The sequence below is a fragment of the Mesoplodon densirostris genome, chromosome 1 (assembly GCF_025265405.1).
Source record: "Mesoplodon densirostris isolate mMesDen1 chromosome 1, mMesDen1 primary haplotype, whole genome shotgun sequence".
In the NCBI taxonomy this organism is placed as follows: domain Eukaryota; kingdom Metazoa; phylum Chordata; class Mammalia; order Artiodactyla; family Ziphiidae; genus Mesoplodon; species Mesoplodon densirostris.
This window is the reverse complement of record NC_082661.1, coordinates 79,363,003-79,388,016: the sequence shown is the minus strand read 5'-3', so window position 1 is coordinate 79,388,016 and position 25,014 is coordinate 79,363,003. Positions and strand designations below refer to the sequence as shown.

The window sequence follows — 25,014 nt, the reverse complement described above, 5'->3', positions numbered from 1 at the left end:
CGATATGGCTATTTTTATTTTAAGTTATTGAATGTCTTTTTAAAAAATTAATGAATTATTTATGTTTGGCTGTGTTGGGTCTTTGTTGCTGTGTGTGGGCTTTTCTCTAGTTGTGGCGAGTGGGGGCTACTCTTCGTTGTGGTGCATGGGCTTCTCATTGCGGTGGTTTCTCTTGTTGTGGAGCACGGGCTCTAGGTGTGCGGGCTTTAGTAGTTGCGGCACACGGGCTCAGTAGTTGTGGCTTGCGGGCTCTAGAGTGCAGGCTCAATAGTTGTGGCGCATGGGCTTAGTTGCTCCACGGCATGTGGGATCTTCCTGGACCAGGGCTTGAACCCATGTCCCCTGCATTGGCAGGCAGATTCTTATCCACTGCGCCACCAGGGAAGCCCATGGCTATTTTTTTTAACGGTAGTTATCACTAAAATTATAGTCTTATTGGTGACTTTGCAAGAAACTGAGATTATTGAATTTCTTTTAAGGGAAAAATCCCATTTTAAACAGATACCTGATAAGGTGGTTTGGCCTAGCCACCCTGTCCTCCTTTTTTTTTTTTTTCCTTTATGCACTTTCCTTTCTTTTTTTTTTTTTTCCTTTTTTCCTTTAACAGCTTTATTGGAGTATAATTGCTTTACAGTGTTGTGTTAGCTTCTGCTGTGTAACAGTGAATCAGCTATATGCATACGTATATCCCCATATCCCTTCCCTCTTGCGTCTCCCTCACACCCTCCTTATCCCACCCCTCTAGGTGGTCTCACAGCACCGAGCTGATCTCCCTGTGCTATGCAGCTGCTTCCCACTAGCTATGTATTTTACATTTGGTAGTGTATATATGTCATTGTTACTCTCTCACTTCGTCCCAGCTTACCCTTCCCCCTCCCCGTGTCCTCAAGTTCATTCTCTACGTCTGCATCTTTATTTCTGCCCTGCCCCTAGGTTCATCAGAACCATTTTTGTTTCTAGATTCCATATATATGCGTGAGCATACCATATTTGTTTTTCCGTTTCTGAATTACTTCACTCTGTATGACCAACTCTAGGTCCATCCACCTCACTACAAATAACTCAATTTTGCTTCCTTTTATGGCTGAGTAATATTCCATTGTATATATGTGCCACATTTTCTTTATCCATTCATCTGTTGATGGACACTTAGGTTGCTTCCATGTCCAGGCTGTTGTAAATAGTGCTGCAATGAATATTGTGGTACATGACTCTTTTTGAATTATGGTTTTCTTAGGATATATGCCCAGTAGTGGGATTGCTGGGTCGTATGGTAGTTCTATTTGTAGTATTTTAAGGAACCTCCATACTGTTCTCCTTAGTGGCTGTATCAATTTACATTCCCACCAACTGTGCAAGAGGGTTCCCTTTTCTCCGCAACCTCTCCAGCATTTATCGTTTGTAGATTTTTTGATGATGGCCATTCTGACTGGTGTGAGGTGTAACCTCACTGTAGTTTTGATGTGCATTTCTCTAGTGATTAGTGATGTTGAGCATTCTTTCATGTGTTTGTTGGCAATCTATATCTTCTTTGGAGAAATGTCTATTTAGGTCTTCTGCCCATTTTTGGATTGGATTGTTTGTGTTTCTGATATTGAGCTGCATGAGCTGCTTGTAAATTTTGGAGATTAATCCTTTGTCAGTTGCTTCATTTGCAAATACTTTCTCCCATTCTGAGGGTTGTCTTTGTCTTCTTTATGTTTTCCTTTGCTGAGCAAAAGCTTTGAAGTTTCATTAGGTCCCATTTGTTTATTTTTGTTTTTATTTCCATTTCTGTAGGAGGTGGGTCAAAAAGGATCCTGTTATGTTTTATGTCATAGAGTGTCCTGCCTACATTTTCCTCTAAGAGTTTTATAGAGTCTGGCCTTACATTAAGGTCTTTAATCCATTTTGAGTTTATTTTTGTGTATGGTGTTAGGAAGTGTTCTAATTTCATTCTTTTACATGTAGCTGTCCAGTTTTCCCAGCACCACTTATTGAAGAGGCAGTCTTTCCTCCATTGTATACTCTTGCCTCCTTTATCAAAGATTAGGTGACCATATGTGTGTGGGTTTATCTCTGGGCTTTCTATCCTGTTCCATTGATCTATATTTCTGTTTTGTGTCAGTACCATACTGCCTTGATTACTGTAGCTTTGTAGTATAGGCTGAAGTCTGGGAGCCTGATTCCTCCAGCTCTGCTTTTCTTAAGATTGCTTTGGCTATTCGGGGTCTTTTGTGTTTCCATACAAATTGTGAAATTTTTTGTCCTAGTTCTGTAAAAAATGCCATTGGTAGTTTGATAGGGATTGCATTGAATCTGTAGATTACTTTGGGTAGTATAGTCATTTTCACAATGTTGATTCTTCCAATCCAAGAACATGGTATATCTCTCCATCTGTTTGTATCATCTTTAATTTCTTACATCAGTGTCTTATAATTTTCTGCATACAGGTCTTTTGTCTCCTTGGGTAGGTTTATTCCTAGGTATTTTATTCTTTTTGTTGCAGTGGTAAATGGAAGTGTTTCCTTAATTTCTCTTTCAGATTTTTCATCATTAGTGTATAGGAATGCAAAAGATTTCTGTGCACTAATTTTCTATCCTGCTACTTTACCAAATTCATTGATTAGCTCTATTAGTTTTCTGGTAGTATCTTCAGGATTCTCTGTGTATAGCATGTCATCTGCAACAGTGACAGTTTTACTTCTTCTTTTCCGAACTGGATTCCTTTTATTTTTCTTCTCTGATTGCTCTGGCTAAAACTTCCCAAACTATGTTGAATAATAATGGTGAGAGTGGGCAACCATGTCTTGTTCCTGATCTTAGAGGAAATGGTTTCAGTTATTCACCATTGAGAATGATGTTGGCTGTGGGTTTGTCATATATGGCCTTTATTATGTTGAGGTAGGTTCCCTCTATGCCCACTTTCTGGAGAGTTTTTATCATAAATGGGTGTTGAATTTTGTCAGAAGCTTTTTCTGATTCTATTGAGACGATCATATGGTTTTTATCCTTCATTTTGTTAATGTGGTGTATCACATTGATTGATTTGCATATATTGAAGAATCCTTGCATTTCTGGGATAAACCCCACTTGATCATGGTGTATGATCCTTTTAATGTGCTGTTGGATTCTGTTTGCTAATATTTTGTTGAGGATTTTTGCATCTGTGTTCATCAGAGATATTGGCCTGTAGTTTTCTTCTTTTGTGACATTTTTGTCTGGTTTTGGTATCAGGGTGATGGTGGCCTAGTAGAATGAGTTAGAGAGTGTTCCTCCCTCTGTTATATTTTGGAAGAGTTTAAGAAGGGTGGGTGTTAGCTCTTCTCTAAATGTTTGGTAGAATTTGCCTGTGAAGCCATCTGGTCCTGGACTTTGGTTTGGTGGAAGATTTTTTTTTTTTTTTTTTTTTTTTTTTTGCGGTATGCGGACCTCTCACTGTTGTGGCCTCTCCCGTTACGGAGCACAGGTTCCGGACGCGCAGGCTCAGCGGCCATGGCTCACGGGCCCAGCCGCTCCGCGGCATGTGGGATATTCCCGGACCGGGGCACAAACCTGTGTCCCCTGCATCGGCAGGTGGACTCTCAACCACTGCGCCACCAGGGAAGCCCTGTTGGAAGATTTTTAATCACAGTTTCAATTTCAGTGCTTGTGATTGGTCTATTTATATTTTCAATTTCTTCCTGGTTCAGTCTCAGAAGGTTGTGCTTTTCTAAGAATTTGTCTATTTCTTCCAGGTTGTCCATTTTATTGGCATGTAGTTGCTTGTAGTAATCTCTCACGATCATTTGTATTTCTGCAGTGTCAGTTGTTACTTCTCCTTTTTCATATCTAATTCTGTTGATGTGAATCTTCTCACATTTTTTCGTGATGAGTCTGGCTAATGGTTTATCAATTTTGTTTATCTTCTCAAAGAACAAGCTTTTAGTTTTATTGATCCTTTTTTTTTTTTTCTTTGGCGGTATGCGGGCCTTTCACTGTTGTGGCCTCTCCTGTTGCGGAGCACAGGCTACGGACACACAGGCTCAGTGGCCATGGCTCACGGGCCCAGCCACTCCACGGCATGTGGGATCCTCCCGGACCGGGGCACGAACCCGTGTCCCCTGCATCGGCAGGTGGACTCTCAACCACTGCGCCACCAGGGAAGCCCCAGTTTTATTGATCTTTGATGTTGTTTCCTTCATTTCTTTTTCATCTGTTTCTGATCTGATCTTTATGATTTCTTTCCTTCTGCTAACTTTGGGGTTTCTTTGTTCTTTCTCTAATTGAGTTAGGTATAAGCTTAGGTTGTTTATTTGAGTATTTTCTTGTTTTTTGAGGTAGGATTGTATTGCTATAAACTTCCCTCTTAGAACTGCTTTTGCTGCATACCGTAGGTTTTGGGTTGTTGTGTTTTCATTGTCATTTGTTTCTAGGTATTTTCTGATTTCCTCTTTGATTTCTTCAGTGATCTCTTGGTTATTTAGTAGTGTATTGTTTAGCCTCCATGTGTTTGTATTTTTTACAGTTTTTTTCCCTGTAATTGATATCTAGTCTCATAGCGTTGTGGTTGGGAAAGTTACTTAATATGATTTCAATTTTCTTAAATTTAGTAAGGCTTGATTTGTGACCCAGAATATGGTCTGTCCTGGAGAATGTTCCATGAGCACTTGAGAAGAAAGTGTATTCTGTTGTTTTTGGCCAGAATGTCCTAAAAATATCAGTTAAGTCCATCTTGTTTAATGTGTCATTTAAAGCTTGTGTTTCCTTATTTATTTTCATTTTGGATGATCTGTCCATTCGTGAAAATGAGGTGTGAAAGTCCCCTACTATTACTGTGTCACAGTTGATTTCCCCTTTTATGGCTGTTAGCATTTGCCTTATGTATTGAGGTGCTCCTATGTTGGGTGCATATATATTTATAATTGTTATATCTTCTTCTTGGATTGATCCCCTGATCATTGTGTAGTGTCCTTCCTTGTCTCTTGTAACATTCTTTATTTTAAAATCTATGTTTTCTGATATGAGTATTGCTACTCCAGCTTTCTTTTGATTCCCATTTGCATGGAATATCTTTTTCTATCCCCTCACTTTCAGTTTGTATCTGTCCCTAGGTCTGAAGTGGGTCTCTTGTAGACAGCATATATACGGGTCTTGTTTTTGTATCCATTCAGCCAATCTGTGTCTTTTGGTTGGAGCACTTAATCCATGTACATTTAAGGTAATTATTGATATGTATGTTCCTATTACCATTTTCTTAATTGTTTTTGTAGATCTTTTCCTTCTCTTGTATTTCTTGCCTAGAGAAGTTCCTTTAGCATTTGTTGTAAAGCTGGTTTGGTGGTGCTGAATTCTAATAACTTTTGCTTATCTGTAAAGGTTTTAATTTAACCATCGAATCTGAATGAGATCCTTGCTGGGTAGAGTAATCTTGGTTGTAAGTTTTTCCCTTTCGTCACTTTAAATATGTCCTGCTACTCCCTTCTGGCTTGTAGAGTTTCTGCTGAAAAATAAGCTGTTAATCTTATGGGGATTCCCTTGTATGTTATTTGTTGCTTTTCCCTTGCTGCTTTTAATATTTTTTCTTTGTATTTAATTTTTGATAGTTTCATTACTATGTGTCTCGGTGTGTTTCTCTTCGGGTGTATCCTGTGGGTGGTACTCTCTGCTTCCCGGACTTGATTGACTATTTCCTTTCCCATGTTAGGGAAGTTTTCGACTAATCTCCAAATATTTTCTCAGACCTTTCTCAGAACGCTCTTCTTCGTTCTCAAGCTGGCTGAGTTCCCCCCATCCTCCTTTCCATTCTGCAGGCTTGCCAGCTTTTTCTGTCTCAGAGTCTTTACACTTGTTCTGCCTTTCACCTGAACACCTTTATCCCTGCATAGCTGGTTTTTTCTTGTCTTCAGGTTTCAGCATAAATGTTACTTCCTGTGAGAGATCTCTTCAGATCATCCTGCTAACGTTACTCTCTCTCATATCACCCTGTGTTATGAAACCCTTTTGTATCACAATCTGAATTTATGTATCTTCTGTGTCCCTTTCTTTTCAAGGGAGCTTGTTTGTTTTGTTCACTGCTGTTTCCCCAGTGCCTGGCATACTGTATTTTGGAAATAATTGTTATATTCCTTGTTTCACTCAGTTTTAGAAATACGTTTTTAAAAATTTTAGAGCACTACTATGTTTATGATGAATAAGATCATTGGATTTTGTCCATTCTAGCTAGGAAACCATTGACTGCAGTAGTCTCACAAGCTATACCAAAGTCTCCTCATCTGAACCAGGATCCACAACAGGTACATTTTTTTCTGTCAGTATATTTATTATTTTGATATAGAATGTTCTATAATTTGTAATGATACTATAGAAATACAGGGGTCTGAAGCTATGTTGGTTCATGACCTCTCCTGTATCTTAGTGTGATTTTTTTTACTGCATCGCTTGGCCAAAAGAAACATAGCAGTACCATTTATTTAGTTAGTAGTATTAAAAACTTAGTAATTTGGTCAGCATTTTGTCTTTTTTTTCCTAGTGTTATTGAGATATAATTGACAATGTAACATTGTATTAGTTTAAGATGTACAACATCTTAACATTAGTTAAGATGTACAACATAATGATTTGATATATGCATATATTGTGAAATGGTTATGATAAACATTTTATTTTTAAATAAACACAGTTACTAATGGAATGCATGCACTTGTTGGGCACTGTCCAACTTCTCAAAGCTTGGAATAGATTCAGTTTCTGGGTCCACATTGATTTTTGTATGGCAGTTGATTTTTATCATAGCAGTTTCCTAAAACCCAGCTTCACAAAGATATGATGTCACTGACAGAAATGACATGCAATCTGATGTTGAAACTGAGCTACCTTGAGTTTGCAGTTTGTTCAGTTTCTGACAGATGTCTAATGACCCTCTGTTTCCCTCAAATTTAAAATATCTTGTGGAGCCTCTGTTGAGTTCACTGTGGCATCCCAAAGTACCTTGTTACACCAGTTTGGGAAACATGGAAATAATATAAAAAATAATAGTACTAATTAGGATGAAATGAAATTCTAGAATAAGTTATCTAGATTAGTGTTTCTCAGTGAAGATGCTTTTAGCACTTTTTTTTTTTTTTTTTTTTTTTGTGGTACGTGTGCCTCTCACTGATGTGGCCTCTCCCATTGCGAAGCACAGGCTCCAGACGCGCAGGCTCAGTGGCCATGGCTCACGGGCCCAGCTGCTCCGCGGCATGTGGGATCTTCCCGGACCGGGGCACAAACCCGTGTCCCCTGCATTGGCAGGCGGACTCTCAACCACTGCGCCAGCAGGGAAGCCCTAGCACTTTTTTTTTTTTTTTTTTTTCCTTTTTGCGTTATGTGGGCCTCTCACTGTTGTGGCCTCTCCCGTTGCGGAGCACAGGCTCCGGACGCGCAGGCCCAGCGGCCATGGCTCACGGGCCCAGCCGCTCCGCGGCATATGGGATCCTCCCAGACCGGGGCACGAACCCGTATCCCCTGCATCGGCAGGCGGACTCTCAACCACTGCGCCACCAGGGAGGCCCAGCCCTAGCACTTTTGAAGAGACAGTTCTTTCCTTGTTTCATTTACCCCCAGTTGGTATCATATTCTAATTTCCATGTTACTGTTTTTTTAATAATATCAATTTTTTCCTCCTTTTTTTTTAAATACAGAAAAAGGTAAAGAAAAAATAAAACTTACCATACCACCTGGAGATAATGACTATTAACATTTCCAACATTTTGGCCTAATTTTAAAAATATGGTTAGATTGATGGGTACAAAGAGTTTTATATCCTTTATCCCTAATATCATTGTATTTTCTCACATTATTAAGAACTCTTACACATACCTTTTAAAGGTTACTTATCATTCCATCTCGTGGATATCCTATGCTTTGGACACACAGTTCCCTATTTTGTACATTTAGATTATTTCCAGAATTTTGCTTTTGTAAATAAAACTTTAGTAGATGTTTTTGCACATAATTTTTTTTTTTTTTTTTTTTTTTTTTTTGCGGTACGCGGGCCCCTCACTGTTGTGGCCTTTCCCGTTGCGGAGCACAGGCTCTGGATGCACAGGCTCAGCGGCCATGGCTCACGGGCCCAGCCACTCTGCGGCATGTGGGATCTTCCCGGACCGGGGCACAAACGCGCGTCCCCTGTATCGGCAGGCGGACTCTCAACCACTGTGCCACTAGGGAAGCCCTTGCACATAAATTATTGTTTACGTTTAGTTATTTCCTTAGATTTGATTCTTAGAAGTGGAACTGATAACTTGAGAGGCCAAGAACAACTTTCTTAGATTGTTGATATAAGTCAAATCAAAATATCTTAATGTTTTACAATATGAATATTTGTTTCATTTCATATTTAGCAGTACTGAGATCTTTTAAACTTCTTCCTAAGTGAAATCGTATTTAATCAACACTTAGTTTTTATTTCTTTGATTATTAGTAATGGTGTCCTTGTATTTCTTAAGTCTAAAAAAATCTATATTTTATTTTCTAACTTACTGTTACCTTTCGGCTTACCTTATATTAATGTTCTATTCCTAAGATGATAAAAGAAAATGAAGTTGAACCAAGTGAACTTCAGTCTTTGCAGGTGAGTTAACTTTTAAAATGTAACATAGCCAGAAATTGTATTCGTACATATAGGTACGGCATGTAATTATATGTTTGTATTCTATATTGCCAGTTTTCAAATTTATTTGTAATTAATTACCCTTTTATACTCATTTAGATGAGCCTACTGCCTTGTATAAGTGTCCTGTGTAGTCAGTAGAATTTGGGTAAACAACAAATATTTTATCATAAAGCTAATTTTTCAAACTTGCAAGCATTACCTAATCCAAGAATTGTCATTGACAATTACAACTGCATCTGCAGGCTCTGTTGCCTAGAACAGTACAAAATAAAACAAAATCCATTGTGGTGACTCAATCAGTTTTCACCCTTATATTACAACATGAAGTGTATAAAATAATGAACAGTCAGCAGCTGCTTACAAATGATCACATTCTTACTGGGTTTTTTTCACTTGAAAAAAATACGGTTTAAACTTTTTCAAGGATAATTATCACAAAGTATAAATTGCAAATTAACACTACTACTGTTTTTCCCTCCAGGATGAGTTGCCATTTAAATAAATGTCATATATTTTTAAAGCAGAATATTTTATAATCTCACAATAATGTAAAAGATCTTAGAATCTTTTGCAAAAAAATAATTTAAATCTTTTTAGCATTAATATCAAAGCACGTTTGTGTTTTTATAATAGCTTTCTTGCTACAACTCTCTGAATCAAACTCTTCATACACACCTAGTGAGTGATAGAAGGAACTTTCAAAACTTAAAGTTAGGGTGCTCTTAATACTTAATGCCACCTTCACCTTATTTCTGTAAGTGTCATTAGTCACACAAAGCAAAGGAGCTAGAAGATACTGTATGCTAACTAATTTTTTAAACTCACTATATTCAAAAATGCTAGTTCTAAAATATGAGTTGAATGTTTTTAAGAGCTACCTGATTGGCAGTTGTGCTTATGTATATTGTTATAAAAGGAAAGTGACTATTATTTGAATAAATACACGATTTAACCTCTTTTAGTGACAAATTTTTTCTCCATATTTATTAAGCATAAAGAAATTGGGGCTTCCCTGGTGGCGCAGTGGTTGGGAGTCTGCCTGCCTATGCAGGGGACACGGGTTCGTGCCCCGGTCCAGGAAGATCCCACATGCCGCGGAGCGGCTAGGCCCGTGAGCAGTGGCCGCTGGGCCTGTGCGTCTGGAGCCTGTGCTCCACAGTGGGAGAGGCCACAGCAGTGAGAGGCCCGCGTAACGCAAAAAAAAAAAAAACCATAAAGAAATTACTTCTACAGTTGAGTTCATTTTCTGAGTCTGTAGTTCATTTTAGAAATTATAGCTATTTTATATAGTTACTTGATGAACTAAAAATGACTAGTTGCTGTTGTCTGTATCTTGTGTTTTATGGCTGCTAGAAGATGATTCACTCGTTAAATAAACTATTACACTTCTTTAATTTTACACTAATTTTTGAATTAAATAATCTGCATTAACATAAATATTAGTATGGGATTTATAACATACCCAGCAATGTTAAAAAAGAATTCAATTAAAAGTTTAGAATTCCAATTTTCTAATATGCTGAGTTTTTAAATTAACTAGTATAGTACTTTGCTAGAGCACTCCTTTGCCAGAGGTAGCTTATTGTATGTATGTATATAGAGAAGCAAGATGGAGATGACAAGTATCATCATTTTCAAAGGGCAGACTTAACTTTAAGTTTGAGGAATATTTTCCCATCAAACTCATAAACACCTACAAAACTATTTTAGCTAACATACTTATTGATATTTTATCCTAGTTCTTTTCCTTAGGCAGTGAAGAAGAGACTGCTTTTCTAGCTGTTATTCCTAAACAAATGGAGAGAAAAACCTGTGACCCCAAGATAAAATTTGTGAAGAATTGATTTTCTAAACCACATTGTTTTCCTGCTGGTTTTTTTTGTTGTTGTTTGTTTTTGTTTTTTTTTGCTGTACGCGGGCCTCTCACTGTTGTGGCCTCTCCCGTTGCGGAGCACAGCTCCGGACACACAGGCTCAGCGGTCATGGCTCATGGGCCCAGCTGCTCCGCGGCATGTGGGATCCTTCCGGTCCGGGGCACGAACCTGTGTCCCCTGCATTGGCAGGTGGACTCTCAACCACTGCGCCACCAGGGAAGCCCTTCCTGCTGTTTTTTTACACAACTATCAGAGTTTTCATAAGCAGAAGGTTAGTGAGCAAAATGAATTAAGCTGGTTTTAAGAACAAGAGACACTAATGACTCCTACCCCTTTTTTTTGGTCTTGAGCCCTCTCTCTGTTACTAATGAACTAATAATGCATTATGTATGCATAGGATATCCTAGGGATTGGGCACAAAGATATGTAAAGTACAGTTAATGAATGTTCTGTGTAGAACAAAGTGAAGATGTTTATAACTTTTAATTCATTATAGTTTCCTCCACCACTTTTACTTCAGGCTGAAGGGATAGAAGTGTATATAACCCAAGCTCTAAGTAATGCTACCCACTCCACAGCAAAAATTGATAGAGACAACAGCATATAAATGGTTGGGTTTTGTAAATAGTGATTCTATTCTTAAAACTGAACAGATCTCTGGAAAAGATCTACATAACATCAAAGAAAGCAAGGCATCTGTTTGCTTGTAGAGAATTTGTATTCCACATCAAACAAAGCAGAAATACACAGTCTTTAAAGGTTTAGCCTTTTTTTTATTGATATATGTTATGTTTTAAAATTCAGAATAATGTTTTCAACAAAACTCCTGTTTCAGAGGCAATTTAGTTCCTTTCAAATGTGTGATTTAGAATCCTCATTTTTAAATAAGAGAATATTCAGATATGTATTTTTGTCATTCTGTTAATCAGTTAGAAATAAATTCATTATGTACATCCTTTGACTCTATGCACTCTTATTTTTCCACATTCTGGGTAGGCTTTGTCACCCTATGCAGAGTAAAAATCCTAGAACCCTCAAGGGGGCAGCAGAGAAAGCCATCTGAAGTCTGAAAGCAGACCAAGTTTCTGAGGGGGTGAAAGCACCCCTCTGAGGTACATGTCTGTCTTGGTACTCTTAGGCCTTTGTTCTCAGAGCTGTAGGATCAGATCATCTGGGAAGCTGGGAACCCAGTATCCCTCTTGTTAATATCCTGATAGTTTACAAAACCCTTAAAGGAAAATGCTTCCTCTGTTCCTTCTCTTTCCTTCCTATTATCATGTGTTTATTGATTGTCTCCTGTATTCCAAGCATGGTATTAAATGCAGGTGATATCCTGATGAAGCAGAAGAGTCTTTGCCCTCAAGGAGCTTGCCGTACAGTTAGTATACGGATAAGAAGAAACTTCATTGTAGTGTAATGTGATGTCTATAATGGAAAGTTGTGGGGAATTCCCTGGCAGTCCAGTGGTTAGGACTCCACGCTTTCACTGCAAAGGGCCAGGGTTTGATCCCTGGTCAGGGAACTAAGACCCCACAAGCCATGCAGCATGGCCAAAGCAAAAATAAAAAACCAAAAAGTTGTGTAATGTATAGTGGAAGCATAGAGGAAGGAGTACCTGTGTCTTTCTGGCTTAATCAACCCATTATCATTACACTCCTTGTGTTTGTAAAAAAACAACAAAAAAATCATACTTATTAATGTTGACCTTGAATGCAGTTAAGTCACTGCACTTTATTTATTTTTTAATGTTTTATTTATTTTTATTTATCTTTGGCTGTGTTGCTGTGCACGGGCTTTCTTCTAGTTGCCATGAGCAGGGGCTGCTCTTTGCTGTGGTGCTCTGGCTTCTCATTGCAGTAGCTTGTCTTATTGCAGAGCATGGGCTCTAGGCGCATGGGCTTCTGTAGTTGTGGCACGCGGGCTCAATAGTTGTGGCTTGTGGGCTTTAGCACGCAGGCTCAGTAGTTGTGGCACATGGGCTTAGTTGCTCCATGGCATGTGGGATTTTCCCAGACCAGGACTGAAACCCATGTCCTCTGCATTGTCAGGCGGATTCTTAACCACTGTGCCACCAGAGAAGCCCCAATCACTGCACTTTAAATTAGTCTCCCCTTAACATATTTTAGGATAATAGGAATATTTCCTGGTTTTCAGTATTAGTCTCTTAGTAATTATTTACATTAACTAATATTCAATAGAAAGCCGAATTATGCATTATTTTCTTGTATATGTGTATTATAAATATGTATACTTATGTAATACTCATTTTTAATAATTTACTATAGCCTGTTGAATTTCAAGGGCATCAAGTGAAAGGATCAGCTGCTAGTGCTGTGATGGTGAGAGGACACAGCTCACAGCTTGAATGCAGTCAGTTTCCAGATAGCATTGTGTATGAAAACTGCACAACAAACAGTTGTTTTTTGACACCAGAGTTGCCTAGCACTTTTATGCAGATTGACTTCTTTCAGGTAAAAAAAAAATACATATATATATATATATATATTTAAAATTAATTTATTTTATTTATTTAGTTTTGGCTGCATTGGGTCTTCAGTTGCTACGCATGGGCTTTCTCTAGTTGCAGCAAGTGGGGGCTACTGTTCGTTGCAGTGCGCGGGCTTCTCATGGTGGTGGCTTCCCTTGTTGTGGAGCATGAGCTCTAGGCACGCGGGCTTCAGTAGTTGTGGCACATGGGCTCAGTAGCTGTGACTCATGGGCTCTAGAGTGCAGGCTCAGTAGTTGTGGCACATGGGCTTAGTTGCTCCGTGGCATGTGGGATCTTCCTGGACCAGGGCTCGAACTTGTGTTCCCTGCACTGGCAGGTGGATTCTTAACCACTGCACCACCAGGGAAGCCCTTAAAAATATTTTTATAGCTGCACCTTGCCAAATCATTTTCTTTATGTCAATACTAAATTTTGTAAAGAGAGTATATTTAAATCTTTGTACAGTTGTAAGTTAAAAAAAAGTTTAGTAAATTGACAAGAAATATCATATCTTAAACTAAATGAGACAAAAATATTTGAAAGATTTACTGCCTTTTTAGGATCAGGAATTTAAAGGATTACTTTTCACTTCAGAGAATAGTAGAAATTTATGACAAGAGCAGAGAGGCAGATTACATATAGAAAATATATTTAACAGCTAGAAGATTTTTTTCCTTCTAATATCCACCCCTCTCCCTGCTAAGTATGACACCAAGTACCTCTCATTGCTACCCAAATAGAAAAGGTTATGGAGAAAGGATGTATTCATGTATTTGAAACAGTATCTGTTAAAGAGACTTTTTTAAACTTTTCCCTTTTTTATTAAAGCATAATGCACATACAAAATAAGTGCACAGACTGTAAGTGCTCAGCCCAATAATTACCACAAAGTGAACACACCCATGTAACCTCCACCCTTAAGAAACAGAGCATTACCAGCATCTCAGAAGTACCCCTTCTGCCCCCTTTCAATCACTACCCCTTCCATTCTCCCCAAAGATAACCACCATTTTGACTTATAATACCATATATTAGTTTTGCTTTTAAAACTTTAAATAGAATAATACACAGTGGTTTTTTTGTGTCTGCCTTCTTTTGTTCAACATTGCAGTTTTGAAATTCATCCATGTTGTTGCTTGTGGCTGTAGTTTATTCATTTTCATTGCTGGTGTAGGATTCCATTGAGTAAATACACCCCAATACATTCTTCAGTTGTTTGGGTCGTTTGCATTTGGAGGTTATTACAGATAATACTGCTGTGAATAATCATGTACTGTCATGAATGTGTATACACATGACATGCTTCTGTTATTTACACTACCTAGAAGTGTGATTATTCAGTCACTAGATATGCATGTCTTTACTTTTAGTAGATAATGCCAAACTGCTTTCCAAAATGGTTATTAGAGTTTATATTTTCTATCAGGAATGTATGAGAGTCCCCATCACTCTACATCTTCATTAACACTTGGTGCTGACAGTTTTTTGTTTTGAATTTTAGCTATTCTGGTGGGTATGTAGTGCTATTTCATTGTGGCTTTAATTTGCACTTTCCTGCCTGATAATGAGGTTAGGACCTTTTTGTACATTATTAGCCTTCTCTGTATCCTCTCTCATGAAGTGTTTGTTAAGCTTTCTTCCTCAGTTTTTTTTTTTTTTTTTTTTTTTTTTGCGGTAGGTACGTGGGCCTCTCACTGTTGTGGCCTCTCCCGTTGTGGAACACAGGCTCCGGACGTGCAGGCTCAGCAGCCATGGCTCACGGGCCCAGCCGCTCTGTGGCATGTGGGATCTTCCCAGACCGGGGCATGAACCCACGTCCCCTGTATTGGCAGGTGGACTCTCAACCACTGCACCACCAGGGAAGCCCTCTTCCTCAGTTTTTAATTGGCATGCTTATCTTCCCTGACTGACTTATCTTTCATTCTTAATGATGCCTTTGATGAATGGAAGTTTATAATTTTCAATACAATACAATTTATCTGTTGTTTCCTTTCTGATTATTGCTTTTTTGTCTTATTTTAGAAGTCTTTCTCTACCCTAAGGTCATAAAGATACTCTCATGTTATCTTGTAGAAGTTTTATTATTTTGCCTTGCATGTTTTGATCTGTAATTCACCTATAATTGATTTTTTTTTTTTTTTTTTTTTTTGTGGTACGCGGGCCTCTCACTATTTTCGCCTCTCCCGTTGCGGAGCACAGGCTCCAGATGCACAGGCTCAGCGGCCATGGCTCATGGGCCCAGCTGCTCCGCGGCATGTGGGATCTTCCCAGACCGGGGCATGAACCTGTGTCCCCTGCATCGGCAGGCATACTCTCAACCACTGTGCCATCAGGGAAGCCCAGATAAGAGGTTTTTGAAATAAGTGTGACAGATTGCTTTCACACAGCAGTCTCTGAACTTTAAAACAGTCTTGTATTTCATCAGATCCTAAGATACTATCATTGATTGTAAGAAGCACCATTATAATATATACCACTAAGAAAGAGCAGTCAATTAGCACTACACAATGTTTTTCACTGCCTTTTTTATTAACGTGGTAAAAAACATATATGTACTTATATCATAAGATTTTCAGTCTTAACCATTTTTATGTGTACACTTTGGTAATGGGAAGTATATTTACAGTGTTATGAAATAGATCTCCAGAACTTTTTCACCTTCACTTGGATTTTTAATGTTATATTTAGTGGAAGATTCTTTTAGATTTATTTGAGCATAGTGTTTTATTGTATATCACACTGCTTTGTTTTCTTGTCTTTCTGTGAACACAATACTTTTTATTAACCTTTTTTAAATTTTTAAATTTTATTTATTTTTTTTATACACAAGATTCTTTCTTATTAGTCATCAATTTTATACACATCAGTGTGTACATGTCAATCCCAATCGCCCAATTCATCACCCCCCCCCACCCCCCCCACGGCTTTCCCCTCTTGGTGTCCATACGTTTGTTCTCTACATCTGTGTCTCAACTTCTGCCCTGAAAACTGGTTCATCTGTACCATTTTTCTAGGTTCCACATATATGCATTAATATACGATATTTGTTTTTCTCTTTCTGACTTACTTCACTCTATGACAGTCTCTAGATCCATCCACGTCTCAACAAATGACCCAATTTCGTTCCTTTTTATGGCTCAGTAATATTCCATTGTATATATGTACCACATCTTCTTTATCTATTCGTCTGTCGATGGACATTTAGGTTGCTTTCATGTCCTGGCTATTGTAAATAGTGCTGCAATGAACATTGGGGTGCGTGTGTCTTTATGAATTATAGTTTTCTCTGGGTATATGCCCTGTACTGGGATTGCTGGATCATATGATAATTCTATTTTTAATTTTTTAAGGAACTTCCATACTCTTCTCCATAGTGACTGTATCAATTTACATTCCCACCAACAGTGCAAGAGGGTTCCCTCTTCTCCACACCCTCTCCAGCATTTGTTGTTTGTAGATTTTCTGATGATGCCCATTCTAACTGGTGTGAGGTGATAACCTCATTGTAGTTTTGATTTGCATTTCTCTAATAATTAGTGATGTTGAATAGCTTCTCATGTGCTTCATGGCCATCTGTATGTCTTCTTTGGAGAAATGTCTATTTAGGTCTTCTGCCCATTTTTAGATTGGGTTGTTTGTTTTTTTAATATTGAGCTGCCTGAGCTGTTTATATATTTTGGAGATTAATCCTTTGTTGATTTGTTTGCAAATAATTTCTCCCATTCTGAGGGTTGTCTTTTCATCTTGTTTATGGTTTCCTTTGCTGTGCAAAAGCTTTGAAGTTTCATTAGGTCCCATTTGTTTATTTTTGTATTTATTTCCATTACTGTAGGAGGTGGATCAAAAAAGATCTTGCTGTGATTTATGTTAAAGAGTGTTCTTTCTATGTTTTCCTCTAAGAATTTTATAGTGCCCGGTCTTACATTTAGGTCTCGAATCCATTTTGAGTTTATTTTTGTGTATGGTGTTAGGGAGTGTTCTAATTTCATTCTTTTACATGTTGCTGTCCAGTTTTCCCAGCACCACTTACTGAAGAGACTGTCTTTTCTCCATTGTATATCCTTGCCTCCTTTGTCATAGATTAGTTAACCATAGGTGCGTGGGTTTATCTCTGGGCTTTCTGCCTTGTTCCATTGATCTATCTTTTTGTTTTTGTGCCAGTACCCTATTGTCTTGATTACTGTAGCTTTGTAGTATAGTCTGAAGTCAGGGAGTCTGATTCCTCCAGCTCCGTTTTTTTCCCTCAAGACTGCTTTGGCTCTTTGGAGTCTTTTGTGTATCCATACAAATTTTAAGATTTTTCTAGTTCTGTAAAAAATGCCATTGGTAATTTGATAGGGATTGCATTGAATCGGTAGTTTGCTTTGGGTAGTATAGTCATTTTCACAATATTGGTTCTTCCAGTCCAAGAACATGGTATATCTCTCCATCTATTGGTATCATCTTTAATTTCTTACATCAGTGTCTTACAGTTTTCTGCGTACAGGTCTTTTGTCTCCCTAGGTAGGTTTATTCCTAGGTATTTAATTCTTTTTGTTGCAATGGTAAATGGGAGTGTTTCCTTAATTTCTCTTTCAGATTTTTCATCATTCGTGTATAGAAATGCAAGAGATTTCTCTGCATTAATTTTGTATCCTGCAACTTTACCAAATTCATTGATTAGCTCTAGTCAGTTTCTGGTGGCATCTTTAGGATTCTCTATGTAGAGTATTATGTCATTTGCAAACAGTGACAGTTTTACTTCTTCCTTTCCAATTTGTATTCCTTTTATTTCTTTTTCTTCTCTGATTGCTGTGGCTAGGACTTCCAAAACTATGTTGAATAATAGTGGTGAGAGTGGACATCCTTCTCTTGTTTCTGATCTTAGAGGAAATGCTCCCAGTTTTTCACCATTGAGAATGCTATTTGCTGTGGGTTTGTCGTATATGGCCTTTATTATGTTGAGGTAGGTTCCCTCTGTGTCTACTTTCTGGAGAGTTTTTATCATAAATGGGTGTTGAATTTTGTCAAAAGCTTCTGCATCTGTTGAGATGGTCATATGGTTTTTATTCTTCAATTTGTTAATATGGTGTATCACATTGTTTGATATACGTATATTGAAGAATCCTCGCATGTGCTGTTGGATTCTGTTTGCTAGTACTTTGTTGAGGATTTTTGCATCTATATTCATCAGTGATATTGGTCTGTCATTTTCTTTTTTTGTAGTATCTTTGTCTGGTTTTAGTATCAGGGTGATGGTGGCCTCGTAGAATGAGTTTGGGAGTGTTTCTTCCTCTGCAATTTTTTGGAAGAGTATGAGAATGATGGGTGTTAGCTCTTCTCTAAATGTTTGATAGAATTCCCCTGTGAAGCCATCTGTTCCTGGACTTTTGTTTGTTGGAAGATTTTTAATCATAGTTTCAATTTCATTCCTTGTGATTGGTCTGTTCATATTTTCTATTTCTTCCTGGTTCAGTCTTGGAAGCTTATACCTTTCTAAGAATTTGTCCATGTCTTCCAGGTTGTCCATTTTATTGGCATAGAGTTGCTTGTAGTAGTCTCTTAGGATGCTTTGTATTTCTGCAGTGTCTGTTGTAACTTCTCCTTTTTCATTTCTAAATTTATTGATTTGAGTCCTCTCCCTCTTTTTCTTGATGAACTGGCTAATGGTTTATCAATTTTGTTTATCTTCTCACAGAACCAGCTTTTAGTTTTATTGATATTTGCTATTGTTTTCTTTGTTTCTATTTCATTTATTTCTGCTCTGATTTTTATGATTTCTTTCCTTCTGCTAACTTTGGGTTTTGTTTGTTCTTCTTTCTCTAGTTCCTTTAGGTGTAAGGTTATATTGTTTACTTGAGATTTTTCTTGTTTCTTGAGGTAGGCTTGTATAGCTATAAAATTCCCTCTTAGAACTGCTTTTGCTTCCTCCCATAGGTTTTGGATCATCATGTTTTCATTGTCATTTGTCTCTAGGTATTTTCTGATTTCCTCCTTTATTTCTTCAGTGATCTCTTCATTATTTAGTAATGTATTGTTTAGCCTCCATGTGTTTGTGTCTTTTACGTTTTTTTTCCTGTAATTCATTTCTAATGTCATAGCGTTGGGGTCAGAAGGGATACTTGATATGATTTCAATTTTCTTAATTTTACTGAGGCTTGATTTATGACCCAAGATGTGATCTATCCTGGAGAATGTTCCGTGCGCACTTGAGAAGAAAGTGTAATCTGCTGTTTTGGGATGGAATGTCCTATAAATATCAATTCAATCTATGTGGTCTGTTGTGTCATTTAAAGCTTGTGTTTCCTTATTAATTTTCTGTTTGGATGATCTGTCCATTGGTGTAAGTGAGGTGTTAAAGTCCCCCACTATTGTTGTGTTTCTGTCGATTTCCTCTTTTAGAGCTGTTAGCAGTTGCCTTATATATTGAGGTGCTCCTATGTTGGGTGCATATATATTTATAATTGTTATATCTTCTTCTTGGATTGATCCCTTGATCATTGTGTAGTGTCCTTCCTTGTCTCTTGTAACATTCTTTATTTTATAGTCTATTTTATTTTTATCTGATATGAGTATTGCGACTCCAGCTTTCTTTCTTTTTTTTTCTTTTTTTTTTTTTTTTGTGGTACATGGGCCTCTCACTGTCGTGGCCTCTCCTGTTGTGGAGCACAGGCTCCGGACGTGCAGGCTCAGTGGCCATGGCTCACAGGCCCAGCCGGTCCACAGCATGTGGGATCTTCCGGGACCTGGGCACGAACCCATGTCCCCTGCATTGGCAGGCAGACTCTCAACCACTGCGCCACCGGGAAGCCCCTAGCTTTCTTTTGATTCCCACTTGCATGGAATATCTTTTTCCATCCCCTCACTTTCAGTCTGTATGTGTCCGTAGGTCTGAAGTGGGTCTCTTGTAGACAGCATATATATGGGTCTTGTTTTTGTATCCATTCAGCAAGCCTGTGTCTTTTGGTTGGAGCGCTTAATCCATTCACGTTTAAGGTAATTATCGACATGTATGTTCCTGTTACCATTTTCTTAATTGTTTTGGATTTGTTTTTGTAGGTCCTTTTCTTCTCTTGTGTTTCCCACTTAGAGAACTTCCTTTAGCATTTGTTGTAGAGAGCTGGTTTGGTTGTGCTGAATTCTTAGCTTTTGCTTGTCTATAAAGCTTTTGATTTCTCCATGGAATCTTAATGAGATCCTTGCCGGGTAGAGTAATCTTGGTTGTAGGTTCTTACCTTTGATCACTTTAAGTATATTATGCCACTCCCTTCTGGCTTGTAGAGTTTCTGCTGAGAAATGAGCTGTTAATGTTATGGGAGTTCCCTTGTGTGTTGTCATTTTTCCCTTGCTGCTTTCAAGAATTTTTCTTTGTCTTTAATGTTTGCCAATTTGATTACTATGTGTCTCGGCTTGTTTCTCCTTGGGTTTATCTTGTATTGGACTCGCTGCATTTCCTGGAATTGGGTAGCTATTTCCTTTCCTATGTGAGGGAAGTTTTTGACTATAATCTCCAAATATTTTCTCTGGTCCTTTCTCTCTTCTCCTTTTGGGACCCCTATAATGTGAATGTTGTTGCATTTAATGTTGTCCAGATGTCTCTTAGTCTGTCTTCATTTCTTTTCATTCTTGTTTTATTCTGTTCCGCAGCAGTGAATTCCACCATCTGTCTTCCAGTTCATTTATCCATTCTTCTGCCTCAGTTATTCTGCTATTGATTCCTTCTAATGTAGTTTTCATTTCAGTTATTGTATTGTGCATCTCTGTTTGTTTGTTCTTTAATTCTTCTAGGTCTTTGTTATACATTTCTTGCATCTTCTCGATCTTTGCCTCCATTCTTTGTCCGAGGTCCTGGATCATCTTCCCTATCATTTTTCTGAATTCTTTTTCTGGAAGGTTGCCTATCTCCACTTCATTTAGTTGTTTTTCTGGGGTTTTATCTTGTTCCTTCATCTGGTACATAGCCCTCTGCCTTTTCATCTTGTCTATCTTTCTGTGAATGTGGTTTTTGTTCCACAGACTGCAGGATTGTAGTTCTTCTTGCTTCTGCTGTCTGCCCTCTGGTGGCTGAGGCTAGCTAAGAGACTTGTGCAAGTTTCCTGATGGGAGGGACTGGTGGTGGGTAGAGCTGACTGTTGCTCTGGTTGTCAGAGCTCAGTAAAACTTCAATCTCCTTGACTGCTGATGGGTGGTGCTGGGTTCCCTCCCTGTTGGTTGTTTTGCCTGAGGCGACCCAACACTGGAGCCTACCCGGGCTCTTTGGTGGAGATAATGGCAGACTCTGGGAGGGCTCACACCAAGGACTACTTCCTAGAACTTCTGCTGCTAGTGTCCTTGTCCCCACAGTGAGCCACAGCCACCCCCCGCCTCTGCAGGAGACCCTCCAACACTAGCAGGTAGGTCTGGTTCAGTCTCCCCTCGGGTCACTGCTCCTTCCCCTGGGTCCCGATGCTCACACTACTTTGTGTGTGCCCTCCAAGAGTGGAGTCTCTGTTTCCCCCAGTCCTGTCGAAGTCCTGCAATCAAATCCCACTAGCCTTCCAAGTCTGATTCTCTAGGAATTACTCCTCCCACTGCCGGACCCCCAGGTTGGGAAGCCTGGCATGGGCCTCAGAACCTTCCCTCCAGTAGGTGGACTTCTGTGGTATAAGTGTTCTCCAGTCTGTGAGTCATCCACCCAGCAGTTATGGGATTTGATTTTACTGTGATTGTGCCCCTCCTACTGTCTCATTATGGTGTCTCCTTTGTCTTTGGATGTGGGGTATCTTTTTTGGTGAGTTCCCGTGTCTTCCTTTCGATGATTGTCCAGCAGCTAGTTGTGATTCTGGTGTTCTCGCAAGAGGGAGTGAGAGCACCTCCTTCTACTCCGCTATCTTGGTTCAGGGCCACAAATTTTGCTTCTTCCTTAATTTTCTCCCACCAAAAGTATCAGCTTTTGTGAAGGCACCGTCAGTGGCTGCTTGTTTGTTGTATTTCCAGTGCCTTGCTGTGTGCCTGACAAATAGAAGCTATCAATGAATACCTTTTTTTTTTTTAATTGGAGTATAGTTGCTTTACAATGTTGTGTTAGTTTCTGCTCTTTATTTTTGGCTTTATTGGGTCTTCCTTGCTGCATGTGGGCTTTCTCTAGTTGCGGTAAGTGGGGGCTACTCTTCGTTGTGATGTGCAGGCTTCTCATTTTGGTGGCTTCTCGTTGCAGAGCACAGGCTCTAGGTGCCGGGCTTCAGTAGTTGTGGCACACGGGCTCTGTAGTTGTGGCTCGTGGGCTTCAACAGTTGTGGCTCGTGGGCTCTAGAGTGCAGGCTCAGTAGTTGTGGCGCACGGGCTTAGTTGCTTCACGCCATGTGTGATCTTCCCAGACCAGGGCTCAAACCCATGTCCCCTGCATTGGCAGGCGGATTCCTAACCACTGCACCACCAGGGAAGTCCCCACAGTACATTTTTTTCAATGCTAAATCCTAGTGTGATCTTTCTGAAGACATTTAAACAGCAGAATTGCTTAATATGTCTAATGTTAAGAATGCACAAAGTCAGGGCCTCCCTGGTGGCGCAGTGGTTAAAAGTCCGCCTGCCGATGCAGGGGATACGGGTTCATGCCCCGGTCTGGGAGGATCCCATATGCCGTGGAGCGGCTGGGCCCGTGAGCCATGGCCGCTGAGCCTGCGCGTCCGGAGCCTGTGCTCCGCAATGGGAGAGGCCACAACAGCGAGAGGCCCGCATACCGCAAAAAAAAAAAAAAAAAAAAGAATGCACAAAGTCATATTTAAGTCATCATTATTTGAATAGTATGACTACTTTGCATATAGTTGCACTTGCACAGGCAAAGACAACTATGTCACAGATGTTGCCTGTGCTATAGAGATGTAAAAATGTCATTTTTGAGGTGCATCCCTATATCAAAGATGTTAAGATGTAAGAAACGTGAGTCATAAGAATTGATGAAATATAATGTACCCTGCTTTTCCAGAATGGAATTGGCTTTATAACATATTTCTTATAACATATTTCTTTCTGTTTGTCTGTGTCTCAAGTTATAACTATTAGCTATATGTGTAGAGAGAGATAGGTAAAGATATGGATATGCGCACACATTTTTTTCTGAACTGATAAGTGGATCTCTATTTTCTAGTTCCCAGATGAAGAAAACTTTTCAAAAGGAGGTATTAGCTTTAATATTGAAGAGAATTTTCAAGTGACAGCTGAGTCTAATAAGGACTCAGTTGAAAATGATTGTAAGTAAATTATAAATAAAATGTAACATTAAGATGTTATTTGACATTGAACAAACTATGTAAAGATCCATGCTTTTGTTTCCCCCACAGCAATTTTAGATTTCCCTCCTAAAGATTCAGAACATTTATATAATTATTTGGATTATAATTTTAAATCAACAGAGAGGACTTCGTGGGAAGCAAATAAGGTATAATGTAAACAAAGGTTTTTTTGTTGTTTTTTTTGCCTGCACCCTGCGGCTCATGGGATCTTCGTTCCCTGACCAGGGATTGAACCCAGACCCCAGCAGTGAAAGTGCTGAGTCCTAACCATTGGCCCACCAGGGAATTCCCTAAACAAAGTTTTAACAGTTGTGAGTAAAAAATATTGGTGGTCTTATAAGAAATGACTCTACTAAAAAATAAAATGATAAAAATCTTAAGACTAGATGATTTTTTAACATGGTCAAGAAAGTTTATGAACAACCAACCATGATTATTTTAGTAATGAAACAGCACAGAATAATTTTTGTTAGAATAAATAACAAAATGTGGATGACTGCTATCTTTATTATTCAGATGTTTTATGTTTTGCAATGTGACATGAACTGAGAGGCATACATAATTCGAAAGGAAAAAATAGAATTAGATGAATCAATTAAAAATGAGGGCTTCCCTGGTGGCGCAGTGGTTGAGAGTCCGCCTGCCGATGCAGGGGACACGGGTTCATGCCCCGGCCCGGGAGGATCCCACATGCCACGGAGCGGCTGGGCCCGTGAGCCATGGCCACTGAGCCTGCGCATCTGGAGCTCCTCAACGGGAGAGGCCACAGCAGTGAGAGGCCCGCATACCACACACACACAAAAAAAAGATGTTTGAAAAGAATTTTGTAAAGGAGCTGAAGATAAGATAAACTTGAAAAGTTTAAAGCTTTCTTAAACCAAGTAGAAAATATAGCAGAAAAAGAGTCCCAAGAGTAGTAACAAATGATATACAATGAAGTGCCTAAGCATGATCTTAATTTGAAATGTGTGGAACATGTGTGAAATGAGCAATGAAATTTTACTGTGAAATATAAAATTTGTGAATAAATAGGAATTCAGCAGTGTTTACTGAATGCCTTCTATAGGTCAGGAACTTGTAAGACTTGGATATAGAGTATTGGACAAAACAGGAATGATCTCTGATTTTAAAGGCCAGAAGGGGAGAGAGATGTTACTCAGGAGAACAAACAAACTGAGATAATTGCTGTACAGAAAAGTTGTGAAGATACTCTGAAATTATAGGGGGGATCTACTTTATAGATGATTAGGAAGGCTTCTCCAGCTGTGGCAGCAGTAGGGGGAAGAACATACCATGTACATAAACAGCAAGTGTAAATACCCTGCGATTGAAAAGAATTGGGTGGGTTCAAGAATGTGAAAGGAGACCAAAGTAGCTGGATTGTGAAAAGTGACAGGGAAAGTGGTAATTAAATGAAATTGGGAAAGGGAGCAGGACCAGACATACAGAGCCTTGAAGGTCAGGTTAAGAACTTTGATATTGCTCTGTGTTCCCCGGGGAAATCACTGAAGGGTTTTCAGCAGAACACCCGTTACATTTACATTTTTAAGAGATTTTGCTGGCTGCTGTGTGGAAGATGCATTTGACGGGCACTGTGGTGGAAGCCAGGAAACCAGTCAAGAGGAGGCGTAGACAATAGTGATTTGAAGTAGAGATTGTGGCAGTGAAAGTACAGAGCAGTTGATAAATAGATTTAAGATAAATTTTGGAGTTAGAAGCATGGATGTTGCTGGATTGGATGTAGAGAATAGGGTGAAAGAAGGGCAGTAGAAAGACTCCTGGCTTTTT

General features: G+C 38.9%; 1 protein-coding gene across 5 annotated transcripts in view; it reads left to right on the top strand.

Moving 5' to 3' along the window:
* ZGRF1 (zinc finger GRF-type containing 1) overlaps positions 1-25,014 on the top strand; it is a 73,838-nt gene that overhangs the window by 20,297 nt on the left and 28,527 nt on the right. For 3 of the 5 annotated variants that reach the window (XM_060105086.1, XM_060105095.1, XM_060105075.1), the window contains exons 7-10: positions 6,181-6,254; positions 8,525-8,572; positions 23,082-23,184; positions 23,275-23,372. In XM_060105086.1, coding sequence (XP_059961069.1) covers positions 6,181-6,254; positions 8,525-8,572; positions 23,082-23,184; positions 23,275-23,372 — 323 coding nt within the window. The remainder of the gene's footprint in view (positions 1-6,180; positions 6,255-8,524; positions 8,573-23,081; positions 23,185-23,274; positions 23,373-25,014) is intronic. The other 2 variants (XM_060105105.1, XM_060105112.1) reach the window with 2 other exon arrangements.